The sequence below is a fragment of the Trachemys scripta genome, chromosome 9 (genome assembly GCF_013100865.1).
Source record: "Trachemys scripta elegans isolate TJP31775 chromosome 9, CAS_Tse_1.0, whole genome shotgun sequence".
In the NCBI taxonomy this organism is placed as follows: Eukaryota; Metazoa; Chordata; order Testudines; family Emydidae; genus Trachemys; species Trachemys scripta.
In genome coordinates, this window is record NC_048306.1 from 26000419 (window position 1) to 26022193 (window position 21775).

At 47.7% G+C, this 21775-nt stretch overlaps 2 protein-coding genes across 2 annotated transcripts in view; both read left to right on the forward strand.

Annotated features, from left to right (window-relative positions):
• Positions 1–2086: 2086 nt before the first annotated feature.
• On the forward strand, positions 2087–17469 carry ARR3 (arrestin 3). Its single transcript, XM_034781703.1, has 16 exons — positions 2087–2103; positions 3758–3788; positions 4260–4320; positions 5023–5067; positions 5503–5702; positions 6440–6499; positions 6869–6936; positions 7327–7462; positions 8059–8143; positions 9963–10035; positions 10827–10964; positions 11698–11781; positions 13161–13184; positions 13968–14020; positions 15152–15161; positions 17166–17469. The coding sequence occupies exons 1-16, from the start codon at positions 2087–2089 to the stop codon at positions 17263–17265; spliced, it is 1185 nt and encodes a 394-aa protein (XP_034637594.1). The 3' UTR covers positions 17266–17469.
• Positions 17470–20836: 3367 nt separating this feature from the next.
• The window catches only part of LOC117882906 (ras-related protein Rab-6A-like), a 23999-nt gene continuing 23060 nt past the window's right edge, over positions 20837–21775 (forward strand). The window contains exon 1 of the mRNA XM_034781790.1: positions 20837–20864. Within this exon, the coding sequence (XP_034637681.1) occupies positions 20837–20864 (28 nt within the window). The remainder of the gene's footprint in view (positions 20865–21775) is intronic.

Here is a 21775-nt window from a genome sequence, read left to right on the forward strand (position 1 = left end):
TTCACTGGGGCAGAGGGAAGGAACCGGAACTGGATATCTATGGTCCCGGGAATTGACATAGGTTTCGCACTCCCCTGGAATGGACTTTGGGACCCTGGCCCTGCACCACTAAAACCATGGAAGTTTTTATGGATTTCAGTAAGAGCAAAAGCTCTTTTGTAAAGCTCTTTCGTAGTAGCTATGTAAAGAGTGAAGAGAAAGATGATGGATGCATGAATGGTGAGAGACAGATCTAGAGGCAGAAGTGGTTAAATATGGAAATGTTCAAAGCGGAATGGTATTTTCATTTCCCACAGGCTGAATTATAGGAAAGCCCACTGTGTAGACTGTGAGCTTTTTGGGGCAGGGACTGTGTCTTCCTGGGTATGTGTATAGTGCTAAGGACTAATGAGCAATGATAGTGGCAATTGTGCTTTCCCATTAAACTGATGTGGGGGTAGAGACAGGAGAAATAATTTCCTATAGCAGCAGTATGAGATGGATCTTACCTGCCCTATTTTTGTGCCTTCTCAGAGTAATAATAATTAACAATACTTAGCACTTAACTAGCACTTTCCATCCACCGATCTCAAAGCACTTTACAAAGTGCGATCAGCTTATTATCCTCATTTTACAAGGGACAAGCTGCTGAGGAAACTGTGGTGCAGAATGTAAGGACAACAATTTCAGAAGTGGCCCTATTTCTGGCTGCTTCAGCTTTTGGGCACCCAGTTTAAGACATGCAGGATCTAATTTTCAGAGGTGCTGAGCCCGCACAGCTCCCATTGACTCCAATGGGAGTTACTTGTATCTTGTCAGAAGAGGATAGGACCTAAGGAAGAGACTTCTCTTATGGGGAAAGCCAGCTCTTTGTCCTTGTTCAAAGACCCCTTCGTGGGAGGTTGTATGTAATTAGTGGCTTGAATATGCATTGGTCTTGACTGCGCTAAGCTTGGTTTCCTAGCTCCCTTTATAGAGGGCTGGCAATATAGCAACCAGCAGCTTCCTCCTAATAAGTCATTACAGCAAATTTCTTGCAGATAAGGACTTGCGTAAAATGCTAGCTCCTCTAGTATCTTCATTCATTCATTTCTCTTTCCCAGCCCCGCAGACGCTCACTCAACAGTCACTCGCCATCAGGATGGTCCAAAGTGGTTCTTCTGTCACCTTCTAGCATCTGTCCTGCCCTACTCATCACTCTCACCTTTTCTGACCCTCATTTTCTTTGCTGCCTTCCAGTGTAACAGAGGAAGAGTTGGATGCTAGGTCTGTTCCCATCTGGGTTATTGGGTATCCTCGAACCACAGTTAAACTTGCATCAGTGGTGCATGCACCTAGCCACGTCCACCAAGTCCTTAGGGAATCAGGAGCAAACCTGGGCTGGGAAACAGAATGCCCTAACCCCCCTCATAGCCTGCTCCTCTGCTGTCCTGAGACGTATGAAAGAACCAGTGAGACCATAGCCTGAGACCCCAGGCTGAAAGAAGGCCCTGGCCTATCCTAATATCATAGTGTCCCATCAAACGTTGGACCTGTCATTGTGAGAACTAGGGCTCCTAGATATCTCACCCTGCTGACCCTAGGCTGTGGAACCAGGGGGCCGCCCAGGCCATGGCCTGGCCACTTTTTGGCTGGGCCAAACCTGAGTGGCACTGGGACCCCACGTGCCAGGTCGCAATGTGCAATGCCACTGACTCAGATTTGGAGGGGGTGGGTGTAGGGCAGGGGTTCTCAAACTGGGGGGTCAGGAGGTCGCAAGCTGTCAGCCTCCACCCCAAACCCCGCTTTGCCTCCAGCATTTATAATGGTGTTAAATATATAAAAAAGTGTTTTTAATTTATAAGCGGGGTCGCACTCAGAGGCTTGTTATGTGAAAGGGGTCACCAGTACAAAAAAGTTTGAGAACTGTGGTGTAGAGGCTCATGGGCCAGGGGAGTCAGGCTGCTGGTGGGAGGGGGGCGCCTGAGAGGGGAAGAGGAGGGTCAGGTGGGAGGAGCGCAAATCTATGCTCCCTCCAAACTTTAAAGGGCTCTCTGAAGCCTCTGCTGCTGACTGTTTTCTTTTGCTTCCTTTTGCAGAACCCCTGCTGTGCAACGACTGATTGAAAATGTCGGACAGCTCCAAGTATGTCTTCCTCTTCCTTCTCCCACTATGTATGGGATTGGGGCACTGCAGAGTGCCAACATGCAGCACCCTTCACAGGAAAGAGGGGACCCCAAACACACTGGGTTAGCTCGCCCCAGCCCTAGTGGAGGCAGTCCATGCCCTACAGAGATCGGATGGAATGGGGTAAATGCCCATTGTTTTGAAGGCCTCAGCCCCCTCCAGGGACAGTCCTGCAACCAGCCCATGTCGCCCTTTGCTCTCTCTCCATGTGGGACTGGGACGTGCCATCCTCCAGGGATGGGCAGGAGTCTCATGCACGTGTGTTTAGCAGTGGGTGACAGGGACTTTGCCTGGCTTTGGTGGCCCATCCGTCTCTCTGTCATCCATATGCAATGCCATCTGCTGGCATTATGCAAGCTCTCCCACTCTGTATCCAGCCCAGAGCACAGCTTGCGTCTGAGGGAAGCTGGGTGCTTAATGTTAGACTCGATGCAAAGGGAACGTGGGATTATGGTAATTGGAATTGACATTGAAGTCACTATCAGCTCCTTAGCATCAGCCTCCAGCTGGCAAGGATGTCCAAGGCGACTTTAATCCTCCAGAATCTGGGCCAGGAGCCAGAAGATGGACATAGGACCAGAGGAACTTCCAACCCAGTCAAGTGTCCCAGCTCCTGCCAAAATCAATCCAGTCCAGTGGTCCATTAAGTCCAGTGTCCTGGCCCAAGTAGTGGCCAGTTCTTGATACTTTAAAGGAAGAGGAACCCCACCATCACAAAAACCCGGCCCTTGTGGTAGGTCATATGTGCTGCAGTGTTCATGTGTAGTGGCTGGCCCAGTGACTATCCATCTCATAGATCAAGCAGTTTAACTTTGTTGCTGAAGGTCCCAAGTCCAGTCTCTTTTGATGAGAGCGGTGTCTGTATGCGTATGCAGCCACATCTATGTACATGTGTGGATTTTCCCCATCCCTGAGCACCTGTTGACCTATGTTTACTCAGACCAGGCCTGAGTGTTTGGCAACAGTAGCTCCCCGTCCTGTGGAGAAATCCACTCCCCAGTGCCAGCAGCTAGAGAGAATTGGGGGAATGCAGCAGCCCTACCTGAGGAACCTGCGACAGGAGCAGGAGCAGTGCCTGGCTGGCTGACCATACTCTACAGTGAAGGGATATATACACACACAGCCTCCCTAACCCCAGGAGCTGTTCACTAGCCAACACTCTCACATTGCAGTTCCCTGCTTTCCTCCCCAGCTTCTAAAATATAGTCTGTGGCAACAGTATGTCCTCCACCTCTCCCCACCAGGAATATTCGCCTCATGATAGTGGGCAAAGAAATCCACAGCTCAAAGAGCTCAGGGCATATGATATCTCCCTTTTCCCCAGCCATTTGAGTCTTCACCAGGCAGAAACAGGCAGGGGCTCAGTTTGGGGTCTGACTATGCAAGGGACTGAATCCCCAAAGATCCTGAATTCACATGCCCACTTCTCCGTAGCCAAGAGTTCTGGCTACAGACTCAGCCTCGCTCCCCGACTTCCTCCTAACTACCAGGTGAACTGATTCCCCTTCTCCTCCCTTTCTCTGAACACAGCACTTTGGCAGAGGCCAGCCTGCAGGGACTTGCAATCTTTTCCCAGACCTTCCCAACCCCTTTGTGTTTGTTTCCTTTGCAGGGTTTTTAAGAAGACCAGCCCCAATGGGAAGGTAAATACACGCTGAGCTTGGGCACGCCTGGGGGGGCTGCAGAACACAGACACATGCACATTTGTATCCCAGGACACTTTACATGTTGAACTAAATTGTATCTGATTTATCCAGGCACTACTAAGAGAGACCTGCAGGAACATGTGTGTCAGAGACTCCATACCAGGGGGATTCCCAACCCACCAGGGGTGCATTGTGGGGAATCCCTCCCCCTTCAATCTCTCTCTTGCTCTATTTCTGATACACCTGGCATGGTGCTATCATGGAGCTTTTCAGGAAGAATTTTTTTTTTAAATATAATTAAGTCCCTAAGTAATGATGGCTGTTCTGATAACTTGAATAATCAAGAGATCTCCATTCCCTGATCCCAGCCACAGCTACAAACTTGAAACTTCCACTGATCAAATGAAGAACAACAACCTGTTTCTTTGCCGTTCTTTTTTCTTTTCTCCCACCTCATGCTGCCTCCAGTTATCCATCTACTTGGGGAAGAGAGATTTCGTGGACCATGTAGATTCTGTGGAACCTGTAGGTGAGTGACGTTATCGTCCCCATCCCATTCTGCAAGCCAGTATCCTCTGCATGTGACACTGCAGCTGATTGCTGTGTAGCTGGTTGTCACGTTACAAACAGAGGTTTCATGAGGCCAGTTTGGGGTCTGACCATGCAAGGGACTGAATCCCCAAAGATCCTGAATTCACATGCCCACTTCTATCCTCAGCTGGTGTAAAATGGCTTAGCTCCATATGTTCCAGTGGTCAGTGATTTTCAGTGGGAATAAGCAACAGGAACAAGCGAGACTTGTGAGAAGCAAAAATTCTGGTTTCCTGCAAATATCTGTAACATAAGGCAAAGGTGGGAAAAGCAGAAAATCTAGCCCGTAGGAGCAGGCAGACAGACACGTACTAGCTCTGATCATGAAAATAGAAATGTGCCCATGACAGCATGAGCAGCTTGCCTGAGTATGTACCCAGGGGGTCAGGCAGGACTGTATATGGAGAAAACTGATCACTACATGGAAATGGTTTCGGAAGTATTTTAGGAAGCGGTAGCAGCTCTTCAACATGCAATTTCCCTATGGGATGAGCTAATGTCTCTGTAGATAGAGAAAGGAGCTGCTTTTGTTGACTAAATTTTATGGATAAAGCGCATTTTTAAAAGGACATTCCCACCATTTGCAGCCCCAACTGTTGCAAAGGCTGAGCTCACCTGCACCTCTTGTGCTTATTTGCAGATGGTATTGTCTTGATTGATCCAGAGTATCTGAAGGATAGAAAAGGTAACTCTCTGCAGCAATAAGAGGCAAATGTTGAGGCTATGATATGCCTTGTGACTGTAGTTAGATTAAAGTGCCTAGTGATCACCAGTCTCCCTATTCAAAGCAACCATTCCTGAGCCAGAGACAAAAGACTGTCTTTGTTTTCTGCTCTTCTCTTCTGTCTTGGGGACTGATTCTGAAGCTACCAGAGGCTTGAAGAAGGATTTCATGGATCTTCCTATCTTTGCACTGGGCTTTAGAGACCCAGCCCTAGATAATTGGGTCAGATTTTTGCCTGCACAAAAAAACTGCTTTTAATTTTGAAGAGTCATTAACATGGTCTCTTCTCTTGTCTCAATCCCGCTCCTCCACCTGCCCTTTCCTTATTTCCATTCCTTCCTTTTGCTCATCTTCTTTTCTCTCTTTCAAATTCCATCTGTCCTGCACTGGCCCCAGTGTATGTGACCCTGACTTGTGCATTCCGCTATGGCCGAGACGACCTGGATGTTATTGGCTTGACCTTCAGGAAGGACCTCTATGTCCTGAGCACTCAGATTTATCCTCCTGTGCCAGAACAGACGCCAACTTCCCTCACTCCTTTGCAGGAAAAGCTGCTGAAGAAGCTGGGCGAGCATGCTTACCCCTTCACTTTCGAGGTAGGAACTTCTCAACACACATGGCTCTTTCCATTCACACCCTCCAGTATCTCTTGCTGTGCACAGTCTCTCTGGAGCTGTGAAGCAGTGGCCACTTCTCATGCTCCCCAACAAATGATCCAGGATCAGCAGCAACTAAGTCAAGGAGTTAACTCATGGTAGTATCCTTCTCAGCTACATCAGCTCAAAGGTGCTCCCATATTGCTGGGGGAGTAGTCTTGGGATTTTGTCCCTTGGGTAAGGGGTTGGGGCAGAACAAGCACGAGCATCAACTTGAACAGAAGCTTCCTATGGACAGACATAAAGCCCATGTCATAGACAGTGGCTTAAGAAATTATGAAGAGACTATGGGGCCCCAAATGAGGTGCTACCTTGAGGTGTGTATATGGGTGTGTGTGTGTGTGCATGCGTGTGTGCTTGAAGTTCCTTGCTCCATTTCTGCCTTAGGGTGCTAATCCTCAGGCACACTCCTTATCTGAGCCTATAGCCATGATGGAAAAGGAAACTCACCTGCAGCTACTACCAAAATACCTGCCAGGGACACATCTATCCCACCATAAACCCCAAGCCTCAGGGGACTCCAGCTAGGCCTTTTGCCATCCTGACTGCCCTCAGTGCCAGGGATCACTGGTCTGGAGTCAGACATTACAGTGAGTGAGGAGGAACCCGAGCTCTGATCGTGCTGTTCCGCTGGGTTGGGTTTGGTGTTCTTGGTAAAAATTTCCTCTCTCCCACAGATGGCGACCAACTTACCCTGTTCAGTCACTCTCCAGCCAGGACCGGATGATCTTGGAAAGGTGAGCTTGAGTTCTGCGTTTCATACCTATCATTGGTCTGAAAGAAAGACACAGGGTGGACGGATGAATTAAGAATCTGTCTCCAACAACTTCCCCCAACTTTAGGGCTCCAAAAATCACAGCTGCTTCCACTGTGGTGTCAAGCAAAATGGTACAGCCGTTGGGGGGCAGCTCTGAGAGGGAGGTAGCACAGCCGCTTCATGCAGAGACAGGGTTTTCAGTGAGGTCAAGGATACACACTGATGTGATGAGGAAGGGAGGTGAATAAATGTAACTATCAGCACTTATTATCCCTGGTGGAAGTTAAGGGGCCCTGTTCCATCCCGAGGCCTATCACAATAACCTTGTAGCCATTTGTGTTTTCCTCAGGCTTGTGGTGTGGACTTTGAGGTCAAAGGATTTTGTGCTGAAAATCTGGAGGAGAAAATTCACAAGAGGTAATTCCAGTGCATCCCTTCTTCCCCCATCACCCTAAAGCAAAAGAACCAAGTTTCTCCCCTCAGGCCAAATCCCTGCAGGAGGGCAGCCCTGGGTTTAGACTTCCAATGGAGGCCACAGGCTTTAGCCTCCATCATCCCTGCTTCATGCTTTTTGATTTAAGGGTGCCAGCCTCTGTTTCCATTTCTAATGCTTCTTAAGAGCAGACTTTGGTTTGCCCATGCACCCTGGGGCAGGGGAATAAAAGTGTTCATCTGTTTAAGCAAACAGACATTTTCCTCCGTTCTTTTAGATCTAGCTGGGGGAGAAGGGTAGGTTATGGGTGGAACCCCCTGGGACAGACCAAATATCTCTGTGCTTACAGGCCTGGCCATTTCTCATCCCTGCAGGAATTCAGTGCGACTGGTGATCCGAAAGGTCCAGTTTGCCCCAGTAAATACGGGCCCAGCACCAAAGTCAGAGACTACCAGGCAATTCATGATGTCTGACAAGCCCCTACACCTCGAGGCCTCCTTGGATAAGGAGGTCTGTATTGAGTCTCTCCGCTGTACTCTTGCAAGTAGGGTCTGTCCCACACAGACTGGGACATGCTGGTCTTTCCAGCTGCTGGAGACTGATTACAGCAGAAATGCTCAGCTGTGAAACTGAGGCTCCAGAAGAGGATCTCGCACCCATTCCAGCCTGCTAACCTATTGTGCCTCTCAGCCTTCCAGCATCCATCATTCATTTGCGAACAAATCTGGGGGCTTCATCCCAGCCTGTACTTTTTAAGACATGCTTTACCCAGGTGTGAATCCTCAGGAGTTTAGTCGGGCTGGAACTTTCTCTTCTATGTCTGTATTTCTAGTGCTTGGAAACAGACCCTCTCCACAGACCCAAGAAGACAAAGGATCCCCTCAGATCTGGGCTGTCCTCTTCTTGGAGAGGAGAGGTCCTGGTGCACATTGCATATGCATTCCCTTGGGTCCCTGCATCCTAGCTATTACAGGCCTCTCTTTCCATGGTGCCTCAACTTCTACTTATCTATTTAGGTCCTTACTTTGGTGCCCTTCACCACAGTATCTGGTTACTTCCTTAACTCCTGTTAGCGTGCAGTGTAACCAGATCCATTCTGATTGCAGATCTATTACCACGGAGACCCAATCACTGTCAATATTAATATCAACAACACCACCAACAAGATTGTGAAGAAAATTAAAATATCAGGTGAGAGAGAGCATGGTGCACATCCCCAGGCCTCAGCTTCATTCTTACCTCCTGTGCCCCACATCCTTCCTTTTGCCCTCTGCCCTACACTTTGCTCATGCCCCACACCCTGGGGCAGACCTTTAAAACACCTCTGTGAGAGTCAGGTTCTATAAATAAGTGTGCACATGGGCCCAATAGGCAGGGCCGGCTCTAGCGTTTTTGCCGCCCCCAGCAGCAAAAAGCAAAACAAAAACAAACAAAAAAAGCCACGACGGCAGCTCTACCGCCGCTTCATTCGACGGCAGCAATTCGGCGGCATGTCCTTCGCTCCAAGAGGGAGTGACGGCCCCGCAGCTGAATTGCCGCCAAACGGCCGGACGTGCCGCCCCCCTCTTCATTGGCCGCCCCAGGCACCTGCTTGTTACACTGGTGCCTGGAGCCAGCCCTGCCAATAGGTGAACTGTGCTGGTTGGGCACAAGGCCAAATGACTCACCCTCTTTTCTTCCCCACTCTCCCAGGCCCAGAGAGTAAATCCCTGTGCTTGCTTCTCCTCTCACTTGCACCAGTTCTACACCTGTGTAGTTCCACTGACTTCTGTGGGTTTATACCTCCTTTAAACCAATGCATGGGAGGGAAGAACCAGGTTCTCTGTATGGTTTAGGGCTGCAGTTTAGAGACACAATAGTTTCATAGCCATCATAGAGCTCAGACTGTTAGGGGAGGGATGAGATAGACTCATAGACTTTAAGGTCAGAAGGGACCATTATGATCATCTGGTCTGACCTCCCGCATGATGCAGTCCACAAAGCCGTCCCAACCCCTTTCCCTTGACTCTGCTGTTGAAGTCCCCAAATCCTGTGGTTTAGAGACTTCAATTAGCAGAGAATCCTCCAGCTAGCGATCCCTGCCCCATGCTGCGGAGGAAGGCGAAAAACCTCCAGGGTCTCTGCCAATCTACCCTGGAGGAAAATTCCTTCCCGACCCCAAATATGGCGATCAGTAAAACCCCGAGCACGTAGGCAAGATTCTCCAGCCTGACCCTCATTAGCCATTATACTATTTAAAACAACGGAGAGGCCAGAAGCCTGCACTACGTGTGTCATGCTCCAACTTTATCAAAGCTGTAAATTCAGTGGTGGAATGACTAGGAAAATCCTTGGGAAGCCCCCTGATATTCCACTGATTTAAGGAACTACCTCCTGAGATGCTATAGAGCTGCAGTGTCACAGGGGCATGCACAAGAGGGGGGGGGCAAGCAGGAGCATACCCCCCCCTCCAATCTCAGCATGTCTCTACAGCCCAGGGAGGGAAGAAGCAGCAGGGTGGCTGGCTGCCAGCTGAGCTCCTCCTTCCCTGATCCCTGCAGGTGCAATCTCCTTCTTCTCCTTCCCTGCTGCTGGAATCCCAGATGTTGTCTCTGCCTCTAGCCCTGACTCACCTCAGTGGGTGCCTGCAAAGCAGGCAGCAGTGCTGGGACTCCAGCAGCGGGGAAGAAGCAGCAGTGTAAGGGGAGGGGGAGGAGGAGTTCAGCTGGCAGCCAGCCGCCCTGCTGCTTCCTCCCTCCTCAGGGGCATCAGGGACACAGAGAGTGCAGCTGCCAGGGGAGCTGCTGCCATCTTGCTGCTGGGCGTCCCCGCCAGGGTGTCCTGAGAAATCTGGAGCGGGGGTGTCACGCGAACCTTTCATTTGTGTGTGTTTAATGTGCCCCTCCGAAAGCGGTCAAATTTAAATTCCTGCGCTTGCCTCTGTATAGAGCCAAGGACAGTGTGTGCAACATTCTATGTGATACGCATGTCATTGCCATGATAGAATTGTGTTCCCTTTCTCTCTGATTAGTCGAGCAGATCACGGATGTGGTTCTCTATTCGCTGGACAAATATATGAAGAACGTGTGCACAGAAGAGATAATGTAAGTTAGAGGAGGTAGCAGCTCATATACCACTGGGCTTGGCTGGCCAATAGAGTGATGGAGAGAGAGAGAGAGAGTCAAGGAGTGGGAAGAGAAAGATGGGGAAAGAGAGGAGACAGGAAAGATGACATTTCAATGCGGAGCAAGAATATCCTGAGTTCTAACAGTAAATAGGAAAAAAGCAACAGAGCTTTGGAAGGGATATAAACCCCCATGCATCAGGGCATAAGCCACTGTCTAACTACTGGGGGCTAGGAGGAAACTTCCCTGGGGACAGATTGTCACACAACTGCCCACAGCAGGGTCCTTGCAACTTTCTCTGAAGCCTCTGGTGCTGGCCACTGTCAGAGACAGGATACTGCGTGGACTAGATGGGTCACAGGTCAGATCCAATCTGGCAGTTCCTGTGTAAAAGAAGAGGGATAAAGAAAAGGGGAGGAGGAATAGAAAGGAGAGTGGAAGAGAGAAAAGGAGACATAGAAGCTGGGGGATACAGACAGCAGGCGTGTGTGTGTGTGTGTGTGTGTGTGTGTTGGGGTGGGAAATAGAGATTCTCCTCTTCCTGGGGCATACAGACAGCAGGGTTGGGGGAAGGGATCAGGTAGTGTGCTGTGACCTTGCTCTGCCCAGACGCATTTGCTCTGGGTCCATAATCACAAGCCGTTCCTTGGTGCAGCAGCAGGCAGCTCAGGATCCTAGCTTTCCAACGGGTTACATGCAATTGTCATTGCCCTGTTCTCTGTTGGGACTTTGGTGGCTGTTCTGAGCTTTCCTCTCTGCATCCCTTTCAGTGAGACTGTGGCTGCCAATTCCACATTCTCCAAAAGCTACACAGTGACTCCCAGCCTATCATCCAACCGTGAGAAGCGTGGCCTGGCACTTGACGGCAAACTCAAACATGAGGACACCAACCTGGCCTCCACCACCGTGTAAGAGAAAGGCCTCCACCCTGCCAACCATGTTCTCCGGCTGATCTCTTTGCTTCTCTTATCAGTCTCTGCCAGACAGCCACTTCCCACACACCACTCGCACTTTGTACCATCCAGTGCTGCTTGCCAATACCTAAGTACCCAAACCTTAAGCTGCAGCCTCCACTCCTGCTAGTCCAGTCCTGGGCCCATACACACTGCTTACGTACCTTTATCCTGTCCTGCCTCAGTCCCTGCAGCTCTGTTTCTAAGACCTTCTTGAACAGAGACTGTTAATCATGCTGAAGATTTTGTTGAGTTTGTGATGAGGATGCCACACCCACTGATCCATCTTGCAGGTGAGAGGTAAACCCATGGGCCTGACCATGATCTTTAAAAGATCCCATCGCACTTTTTCCAAAAGCAGATGCATCAGCCCTAGTGTCCTGATAAAATTCCAGCTGAGGTAATTACCATCTACCCCCAGAAATTCCTCCATGCTTTCAGCTACATTAGTCTTCCCTTCCTTTGTGCCATGTGGCTGTGCAGTTAAACAGCTACAGTACTTCCCTCTGCACAAGTTGGAGCTCTATGGCAGTCACAGATTATAAGATTTTTGTCATTGTTATGGTGGCTTAAACCTATCTCAGTAGCTGTCATCCTGATCATCAGGCAACAAATTCAGCCCCTTCTGATCACATGGCATCTCATCCCAGGTCATCTTCTGACCTCTTTTCTGTGCTTTTTCTTGTAGACTGAGAGCTGGGATGGACAAGGAGGTATTGGGGATCCTGGTGTCCTACAAAGTGAAGGTCAACCTTGTGGTATCCAGAGGAGGGTGAGCATCTCTCTGGTACATAGAATGTAACTCTTTGGTGTAAGAGTTGTGTGTTTGAACAACACCTAGCATAACAGTGTCCTAGTCCATGACTGGAGTTCCTAGGCACTACCACAATACTACTACAGCTAATCATAATAATACTGACATGTATTGACCAGGGAAATAGCTAATAACTGGATTTCTTAGTTTGCCTTTGGGGCCCCCTCTGTACCCTACAAACACTTAAGCCAGGGGTTCTCAAACTACATTGCACCACGACTCCCTTCTGACAACAAAAATTACTATACAACCCAAGGAGCGGGGGCCAAACCCTGAGCTCGCCCGAGCCCCACCGCCCCAGGTGGAGGGGGCCGAAGCCTGAGCCCACCCGAGCCCCACCACCTCAGGTGGAGGGGGCCGAAGCCTGAGCCCGCCCGAGCCACATCGGCAGCCAACTGCTCCCTTTCCCCCAACACCTTCTGCCCACTGCGAAACAGCTGATCGTGGCGGGCGGGAGGCGCTGGGAGAGAGGAGGAGGAGTTAATCGGAAGGGCCACCAGTGGACAGGAGGTGCTGGGGAGGGAAAGGGAGGAGTTGGCTGCTGATGGGTGCTGAGCACCCACTAATTTTTGGAGCACCCACAGAGTCGGCGCCTAGGCCCAGGTGAGGGGCCTGTAACCTGAGCCCCGCCACACAGGGCTGAAGCTGTCAGGTTCGGGCTTCTGGCTCAGGCTTCGGCCCGGGCCCCAGCAAGTCTAATGCGAGCCCGGGCAACCCCATTAAAATGGCTTCGCAACCCACTTTGGGGTCCTGACCCACAGTTTGAGAACCACTGACTTAAGTCATCCAGGCATTGGGTCATCCACATGGCATCCATTCCTTGGATTCTCAATGATTCCCACCCCTTTGCTCCCAGGTCACATCCTCATTTATACCCCTGCACCTCACTTTATTACCAAACATTCTCTAATGCCCCACATTCTCATAAGCAAACTAGGGAAATGTGGTGGAGATAAAATTCCTATAAGGTGAGTGCATTACTGGTTAAAGACCATACTCAAAGAAAGAAGTTATCAAAGATTCATTGTCAAACTGGGAGAGCGTATGTAATGGGGTGCCACAGGAGTCAGTTCTAGGTCTAGTACTATTCAGTATTTTCATTTATGATTTGGGTAATGGAGTGGAGAGTATGGGACTCTTGACACATCACCACAGGATACCTGGGTGCCATGACAGCAGGGACCTGTGAAGGGTGTCATTCACCTGCCCAAGGTAACTGTGACACGAAATGAAAAGCCTCATTGTCCAGAAGGGGACATTTTCCACTCATTCATTACGTTTGTATTTGTTTTACTGTTCTTTAGCTGAATTCTGTGTTCTTTCTTTCATCCCCACAGCATCCTGGGAGATCTCACTTCAAGGTAAAGAATGAGTCAGTTGACAGGTGTCTATCAGGAATGGTGTCCCTGCTTATGGAGCTTTGCAATCGGATGGTGCACGGGGCCCAGAGACAATGAATCCTCCTTTCACTGTACAGGAATGAATATCAAGCCGCCCCCACAGCTTCACACCTCCAAACACACACACACATGCACACACACTTTCAGACACCTTGCGTGAAGATGTGATTGTCAAGCCCCACACCGCCTGTGTGACACCTTCCTGTGCCCTGCTAGTGGGTGGCTCCTATTCTCTGGGCTCTCATAGTCCCTGCTCAGCCATTAGTGCAATTACCCAGCAGATGACTTGTGCTAAGAAAACTTCACTCAAAGTTGAGGACACAGTGGATCAAGTAGAAAATCCAAGGCCTTTTCTGACCTGAAGTATGATTTGCAGCCTGACCTCTCTCCAATCCACTCTCTGAGCTGTATTTTGCAGTGCCATTCAGGGAGTTGGATGGTGTTTCTAATGCAGAACACACAACTGCTCCCCACGCTGTCCTTGTCCCACAAAAGTTAAGGTTACATTTTAACACATATCAGTTTTAATTACGATTTTGATTATCTGATTGTTGCAAAGCATTGTGGGATGTTTCAATGACTGCCAGGGTGCTATAAGCAAGCCTGAGCAGAGACAGACAGACCTGTACTCATGCCCAATGAAAAGGCCATCAGTTCTGGAGGATTTAACATATTCTGTGCTCTTCCCTCACAACTGTCTCTGTGTAATTTTCCCCTTTAAGAGATGTGTGCTTTTCCTTCCAGCGATGTTGGTGTTGAGCTGCCTCTTATTCTGATGCACCCAAAGCCCAGTGATGGTAAGTGATCACGCTGGAATACAGTTTTCACTAGGGAAGCAGCAGGGAGGAAACGCATTCACATTCATGAAGGTGTCAGAAACACTAGTGATATCGGTTATCCCTAAGGCCAGGTGAAGCAGTTCAGCTCAGAGAAGACCCAACCCAGATGGAAGCAAACCTCAGAGCCTTTCCAGGGTGGGATCAGTTCATTTGCCCTTTTCTCTGTGGCTCTGTTCCTTCCAACATGGCCAGGCCTGGAAACTCTAACACACCCTGAAAGAGAGAGGCTTGTTTTATTCCCTCTCCAAATCGAGCTTCCACACTTTCTGAAACTGACCCATCACTGGGTCAGTTCCCATGATGTACTGCACAGTGTGCCAATGATGAAAATGGCACAGGCTGTGCTTTCCAAAATCCATTGTTTCCAATGGATTTGGAGTCAGTCAGAGCTGTTCCCACTTACATTATTTTAGCCATGATCTGTCTATGGCGTGCCATGGGGGGGTCTCCCATAAGTTTGCCACCTCTCCAGATCTTGACAGGACCATCTCGTTTCCTGCAAACTTATCTTGCAGAACACGCAACTACCTCATCACACCAGTATGCTGCATTGTGATGGCATAGACATCACAACTTCATGATGCCATGGGTTTGTAGTGGAGGACAAATTTTTAAGGGTGGTGATCCAATGCCCACCCAAGACTTGAGGCTAATGCTCTGCTGGAGCAAAGGTCCTATTTTGCAATTGCGTGTCTGAGCCACTAAACACAACACATGTAACGGGAGAGCTGTGAACTGTGCTTAATGCTTATTTAGCAGAATTGAGTGGAGTCATTTTATAATAAACACAAAACTCCACAATGTGTGTAGTGTAGTGGAAGATTTGACTTTGTCTTGAGATCTAGACTGAGAAATATTCACAAGGTTGTATGGTGTCTCAACCACATGTCTATTACTGATCTTCCACAGTAACTCTGCAGATAAAACACACAACCCCTTTCAGTTATTTGCCCCAGAATATGTCTTTCCAATAGAAATATCCCAGCAGTAAGAACATGTCCTTTTGAAATGCCTGTTTCAGACTAACCTCTGTGTGTATCTCTCAATCTTTCTCTGCCTCCCCGCGATGTGTTTATAAATGGACTATAGACAAGCCAAGGTAAGGAAAAGGTTTCTCGGCCTCTACACCAACACTTTCTGTAAGAAATCTGTGCCATAAACTCATTGGAGATAGATGCAATACTAAATAACCTGCTCCCATTTCAATATGGAGTCTCCTGTGCTGTGAGTGTCTTGGACCAAAAGATCCATCATAGATCTCAGGCTCAGGCCCCACAAACTTGTGCTTTCTACATCTCAACAGACACTATGACATTACAATGTGATGTCACCGCTAAAATGAGCATTGTCATAGCGAGAGGAGAAACCAGAGCTGGGAAAGAGGCATGTTTGCAGCTTAATTTTGTTTATTTTATAGTTTCCTGGCTTTTCTTCTCCTTGCTAAAATCACACTGGCCCCTGTTGTTTCAGACCCAAACTGTGTTGCCTATTTCAATGTTACTTCATTATTTTCTGGAGAGAGTTGCTGTCACCGACTTGGCTCCATAGATACATGCAATGCTCTGTTGCTATGATAGATGGCCCACTGATGGAGATTTCTGTCCCTTGCTCCAATCAGCACAGCTCAGAACACAGACTACAGCTTTCCCAGTACTGTTGCTTCCTTAGTAATCTCAGCTGGCTCCAGCTCACTTAAGCTTAGTGGCAGCTGGAGGCTGCACTCCAGGCACTGGACTACAGGAAACTGTAACCAAAACAAAATCCAGAATATCCCTAGAGAGAGGGCGCTGGCTGAATTCTTAACAGCAATAAATCCTGTAACTACCTTAATTGGTGGAAATAACTAAAGCATCCAAAAACTGTCCCAACAGGACACAAATCCACCAGAATTGTTAGCATTAAATCCTGCTATGTGCCAATGAATTATATATTGAGAGCCAGCCTCATAAGATAAAGTCCTGTGTTGCCCTGGTAATTCTGTTTAGCTCCAGAACACTCTATCCAAAGGACTCTAATGGTGAAATCCCACTTCCCCAGCTGGCAGCAATTTATACTGACCAAAACACCAGGATGGAGTTGCCACGCTTACAAGTTTGCCTACTGGGAAATCTCACAATGCCAAATCCATCCCCCACTCCAAAGTCCACCAGCTATGAATTTGATCTGTAGTTACAAGACCATGAAAGACCCATTTTTGTGTCTAGTTATATCCTGCAAGCTGCTGCTGCGGGACACTGGAGAAATGCATGAAAATCAGAACAGTACTTTGGGAACAGGCAGAGTCCAGGAGCTGCCTGTGCCTAGATAAACTACTCACATGTTCTCACAGCAAAGAATGTGCCCTTTATAGCCCCTCTGTGGGTCTAGTCAGGATATTTCAAATTTCTCTTAGGAGCACGGAACCCCCTGATCGGTCCCTTTCCTACCCACTTGCACTTCATGCAGTTTGTCGAATCACTTTGTATTCTTAATATTTTGGAACCTGTTTTGCTGAATTTTCTCCTTTTTTCCTTTGTTCCTTTTTGTGCCTCTTTCTCTGTTTCATGGTGTCATTTTGCATTTCCCTCTTGCAAGGAGGTAATTAATCCTCTTTATGTCTCTCTGTCTCCATTTTTTTTGTTTGTTTTATCATTGTGTAAAACTTTGTCTTCAGAAATCTCTTTAGATGCAGGTTTCCCCCCTCCATACACCTAGCTGAGTGTCCTGGGCAGAATTGCATTGCTGCTGCTAGTAAAAGTCTCAGCCACTTGAGTAGTTATTTACTATTTATCAGCACATCTTGTGGATTTCCTTCAGTAAATGTTCCCCACTGCACTGTCCTTATCAGTTAGCACTCCGAGCCTCCTGGGGCCAGGGCTGAAATATGTACAGAAGGCAAAGCACTGTTCCTCAGCAGAACATGTGCATTGAGGAGTCCTGTGAGGCTGGGTGTCAACAGAAAGTGGACATTGTCTCCATGGTCCTGATGATTTGAGCAGGGACTTCACCCTTTTGGGACTTTCACACTGTGACCCTCCCTCCTCTCCTCCCCGAGGCCGACGATGTGTGTAGTCAACCAAAGTCCCAATTTTGAAACCTTATCATGCTGTCTTCTTCTCTCCAGTGAGGAGGACATTGTGATTGAGGAATTTGCTCGCCAAAAACTCAAGGGGGAGAAAGACGACGAAGATGAGAAGGAGGAAGCTGACAAAGACGAAAGCTAATCTGCTGCCCTGCCCAGCCCAGCCAAAACATGCGGTAGTGACCACTCTAGTGCACATAGATTTTTTAGAGCAGTCCCTGATGTACCAATCTTATATGTGTGGTGTGATACAATCATCATTTGTTAGCAACTGTAACTATTTGAATGCTGTCAAGGAAATGTGTTACATTCTGTTTATGCCACTCACTGGAATGCTGCAAAGTTATGCAATTTCTTTATAAATAAAACTGTATAAACTGAAATGTGCTGGGAATCCATTTATTTTGGCTTTGTTTTTACTCTGATTACTTCCTCACAAGTCATGGAAGAGCTTACAAGCTAGAGGCAAAGTTGGTGCACAAGTTCCTGTGTCTCTTTCACAACAGCACCAGGTAAGTGGACACCACCCCAAGGGAAGGGTCAAGTCTAAAACAAATAGTTTTTTATAAACATGTTATTAAATGAGAATGTTCAGCATATGCTGTATATACTATTCTTGTAATGAGTTCAGATCTGGAACAGCCTTCTAAGGGGAGCAGTGGGGCAAAAAACCTAATTTGTTTCAAGACTGATCTTGATAAGTTTATGGAGGGGATGGTGTGATGAGGTTGCCTAAAATGGCATATGCCACCCATCTGCGACTGCTATTAGCAAATATCTCCAATGGCGAGAGATAGGATCCTAGATGTAGAGTTACTACAGAGAATTCTTTCCCAGCTGTCTGGATGGTGGGTCTCACCCACATGCTCAGAGTCTGACTGTCATAACTATAGAGGGAAGGGTAACAGCCCTCCTGTGTACAATACTATAAAGTCCTTCCTGGCCAGAGACTCCAAAATCCTTTTACCTGTAAAGGGTTAAGAAGCTCAGGTAACCTGGCTGACACCTGACCCAAAGGACCAATAAGGGGACAAGATACTTTCAAATCTTGGTGGGGGGAAGGCTTTTGTTTGTGCTCTTTGTTTTGATGGGAGTTCTCTCTTGGGACTAAGAGGGACCAGACATCAATCCATGCTCTCCAAATCTTTCTGAACAAGTCTCTTATATTTCAAACTTGTAAGTACAGCCAGGCAAGGCGTGTTAGTTTTATCTTTGTTTTCTCAACTTGTAAATGTACCTTTTGCTAGGGTGTTTACCTCTGTTTGCTGTAACTTTGAACCTAAGGCTAGAAGGGGGTCCTCTGGGCTATTTAAGTTTGATTACCCTGTAAAGTTATTTTCCATCCTGATTTTACAGAGATGATGTTGACCTTTTTCTTTAATTAAAAGCCTTTTTTAATAACCTGATTGATTTTTCCTTGTTTTTAGATCCAAGGGGACTGGGTCTGGATCCACCAGGAGTTGGTGGGAGAAAGGAGGGGAGATGGCTAATTTCTCCTTGTTTTAAGATCCAAGGGGTTGGATCTGTGTTCACCAGGGAGTTGGTGGAAGAGTCTCTCAAGGCTATCCAGGGAAGGGAGTTAGCCCATTGGGAGTGGTGGCAGCGGACCAGATCTAAGCTGGTAGTTAAGCTTAGAAGTTTTCATGCAGGCCCCCACATCTGTACCCTAAAGTTCAGAGTCGGGAAGGAGCCTTGACACTGACTGATCACCATGTTTGAAGTCAGGAAGGGATTTTTCCCAAGGTCAGATTGGCAGAGAACCTGGGGAGGTTTTTTTGCCTTCCTCTACAGCCTGGGGAATGGGTTACTTGCTGGTTTGAACTAGAGTAAACAGTGGATTCTCAGTAACTCAGCCAGAGGTTGTGGGTCTATTGCAGAAATAAGTGGGTGAGGTTCTGTGACCTGCGATGTGGAAGAGGTCAGACTAGATGATCATGAGTGTCCCTTCTGGCCTTAAGGTCTATGAGTCTATGATTTACACACAAAACCCTTTCAAATCTGCCACAGTCCAATGACATTAGTTTGCCTGCTCTGGAATTAGGTGATGTCATTGGGATTGGCTCTCTCTCCTCTCATCCCAAATGCCCAGCCTGCATCATTTTGTTTATGCAGACCAACATACGGACAGGAGATTGTATTTACTGCACCTGCTCAAGAAGCTGAAGTCGCTGATGGCTGGTGAGGTGCAAAACTGGATCTCACAGGACCTAAAACATGATAAGAGTGAGCTTTGAGGTAATTATGTGCTGACTACACTTCAGCCAGGCCATTTGGCACCAATTGCAGAAGAGGATGGAACCAGCAGGATCATATTTGTCATCCATGTTTAACTGTGATTGTGACAACAGTTGACCAAAACCCCATAACAGCATTACAGTCAATATCTAGTGCTCTGTGGCAAGCAAGATCTAAATTCTGCAACAAGGTTCCTTGGATTTTTCTGAAGGGCGCAGAGACTGGAAACTTTGTGGCAGCTAAATTTAAATGTTAAAAAAGATGTTTAAAATTAAATATGTAAAAGAATAATACAGTCAATAGTATCCACTCTTTTTTATTGTCAGGTTTCAGAGTAGCAGCCGTGTTAGTCTGTATCCGCAAAAAGAACAGGAGTACTTGTGGCACCTTAGAGACTAACAAATTTATTAGAGCATAAGCTTTCGTGGGCTACATCGTGGGATGCATCCGAAGAAGTGGGTTGTAGCCCATGAAAGCTTATGCTCTAATAAATTTGTTAGTCTCTAAGGTGCCACAAGTACTCCTGTTCTTTTTTATTGTGTTATTAAACTCAATGTATTTTTACCCTTGTTGGTGTCACTAGGCATAGCTACCAGGTAACTTGGGAGGTTGGAAGGCCATAATTGTCGATGAAACCCCCCTGCTCTGGGTCTAAGTGAGCCAAAGCAACTCCATCTTGTGAACTTTAACCAGCCTCAATGCTAACAGCCTAAAAGCAGAATAGCTTTTTTAGCATACAGCTGCAGTTTCGCTCAAGCTAGCAAAAGCAGTAGTGATAAGGGAGGGGGAGGGGAAAGTCTACTATGTATAAGCCTACAAGGCCAAAGATAAACATGCGGACGGGAACTTTTCTAACACACCACCATGTAGTGCCTACTGTAACTGCTGTTGGGAAGGGAGGGGTGAAGGGAAAACAAAACAAAAGGCATACACAAGCAGCTTGGAATATAAAATGGGAAACTTGCTTGTATTCATTGCGCTTCTGATTTGAAACATGCTGGTCTCCTGAGTGCCTTTTCAAAATCTCGAATAAACTTGGTTTGCTTCTCCACCCTGGTGTGTCTATTGGTGCGACGCACACCGGAAACGAACCCCCTGTTGCCCCCTCGGGCCCTCTGGGCTGGCAACACCCTGGCCCCACATGTTCTGTTTGGATTGACAATGCATAACTTCATCATAGAAGCTATGATAAAAATAAGTTCCGGCAGCTAGAAAGGCATTGCAGTTTGGGAGCTGGACATTTCTGCTAAAATGAACAACAGTGATGTAAACTGTTATATTTAGACTTCAGAGTTAATACTACATTAAGATGAATGGGGCATTTCACACCTCAGACCTACTGCTTGAGTCTGTCTGCAAACTCAGGCAGTTATCATTGCCTCAGTGGCAGTCATGATTTGTCTAGATTAGGGAAATTTACACCAGTGTAACCATATCAATGTAGTTACACCAGAGCAAATTCCTTATGTATTGCATTGATGCAAAAGCGGGCTTGCTTCTATGCAGGTAGGTTTACATTGGAGAAGCTCATTCCATGTTGCACATGAATACAGGGAGGTTGCATTGGTTTAGTTACATTGGTGCAGCTACATAAGTGTAACAAAAGCCACATTTAGACAGGACGTCATTTCCTATATTTCAGATTTTCCACTACAACCATGGTTATGTTTACACTAGGAAAATTCAGACCCATAATTTACGACCGGGGTAGAAATGTTGAAAGTACTGTACTAGTGTGTGCAGGACATCAGCATTCTTACTATGTGACCTAAGTATTCAAGGCCCGTGAAGGCTAAAAACACAGTGTTGTTCTTGCAAATGGAGGCTTATAGTCTACAGTACGTTTGGGTAGGGAAGGGTAGATTCCTGTAATCCATCTGATGGGTGGGCCTGTTATAGGTGGATTAGGGGGAACCCTGGTATCCAGCTGGTGCGGAGCCCCTGGTATAGGTGCATGGGAGGATTTTAGGTAAATATCTGGTGTGGGGGGGTATTCCTGTTACAGATGCAATGGGGGATCCCCATTCCTCATCTGGTGGAGGGGTTCCTTTTACAAGAACATTGTGTTATCCATCTGGTGGGAGGTCCCTATTATAGGTGCATGGGGGACCCCGTTATACATCTACGGGGGTTCCTGTTATAGGTGCATGGGGATCCCCCTTACCTAGGGTTACCATATGTAACAAATAAAAAAAGAGGACCCTCCATGGGGCCCTGGCCCCGCCCATTTCCCACCCCCAGCCCCGCCCCAACTCCGCCCCTTCTCCGCCCCAACCCCATCCTAACTCCACCCCCTCCTCCCTCCCATTCCCAGCCACGCGAAAAGGGCTGCCCGAGCGCTACCGGCTTCACGGTTTGCCGGGCAGCCCCCAGACCCTGCGCCCCTGGCTGGCACTTCCCCAGCGCAGCTGGAGCCC

What these genes read in the sequence shown, in the direction of transcription:
- ARR3 (XM_034781703.1), top strand. An exon ending in AGACCAGCCCCAATGGGAAG is followed by an intron (nt 3,789 to 4,259) that starts GTAAATACACGC and finishes TGCTGCCTCCAG; the next exon opens with TTATCCATCTACTTGGGGAA. An exon ending in AACCTGGCCTCCACCACCGT is followed by an intron (nt 10,965 to 11,697) that starts GTAAGAGAAAGG and finishes TTTTTCTTGTAG; the next exon opens with ACTGAGAGCTGGGATGGACA.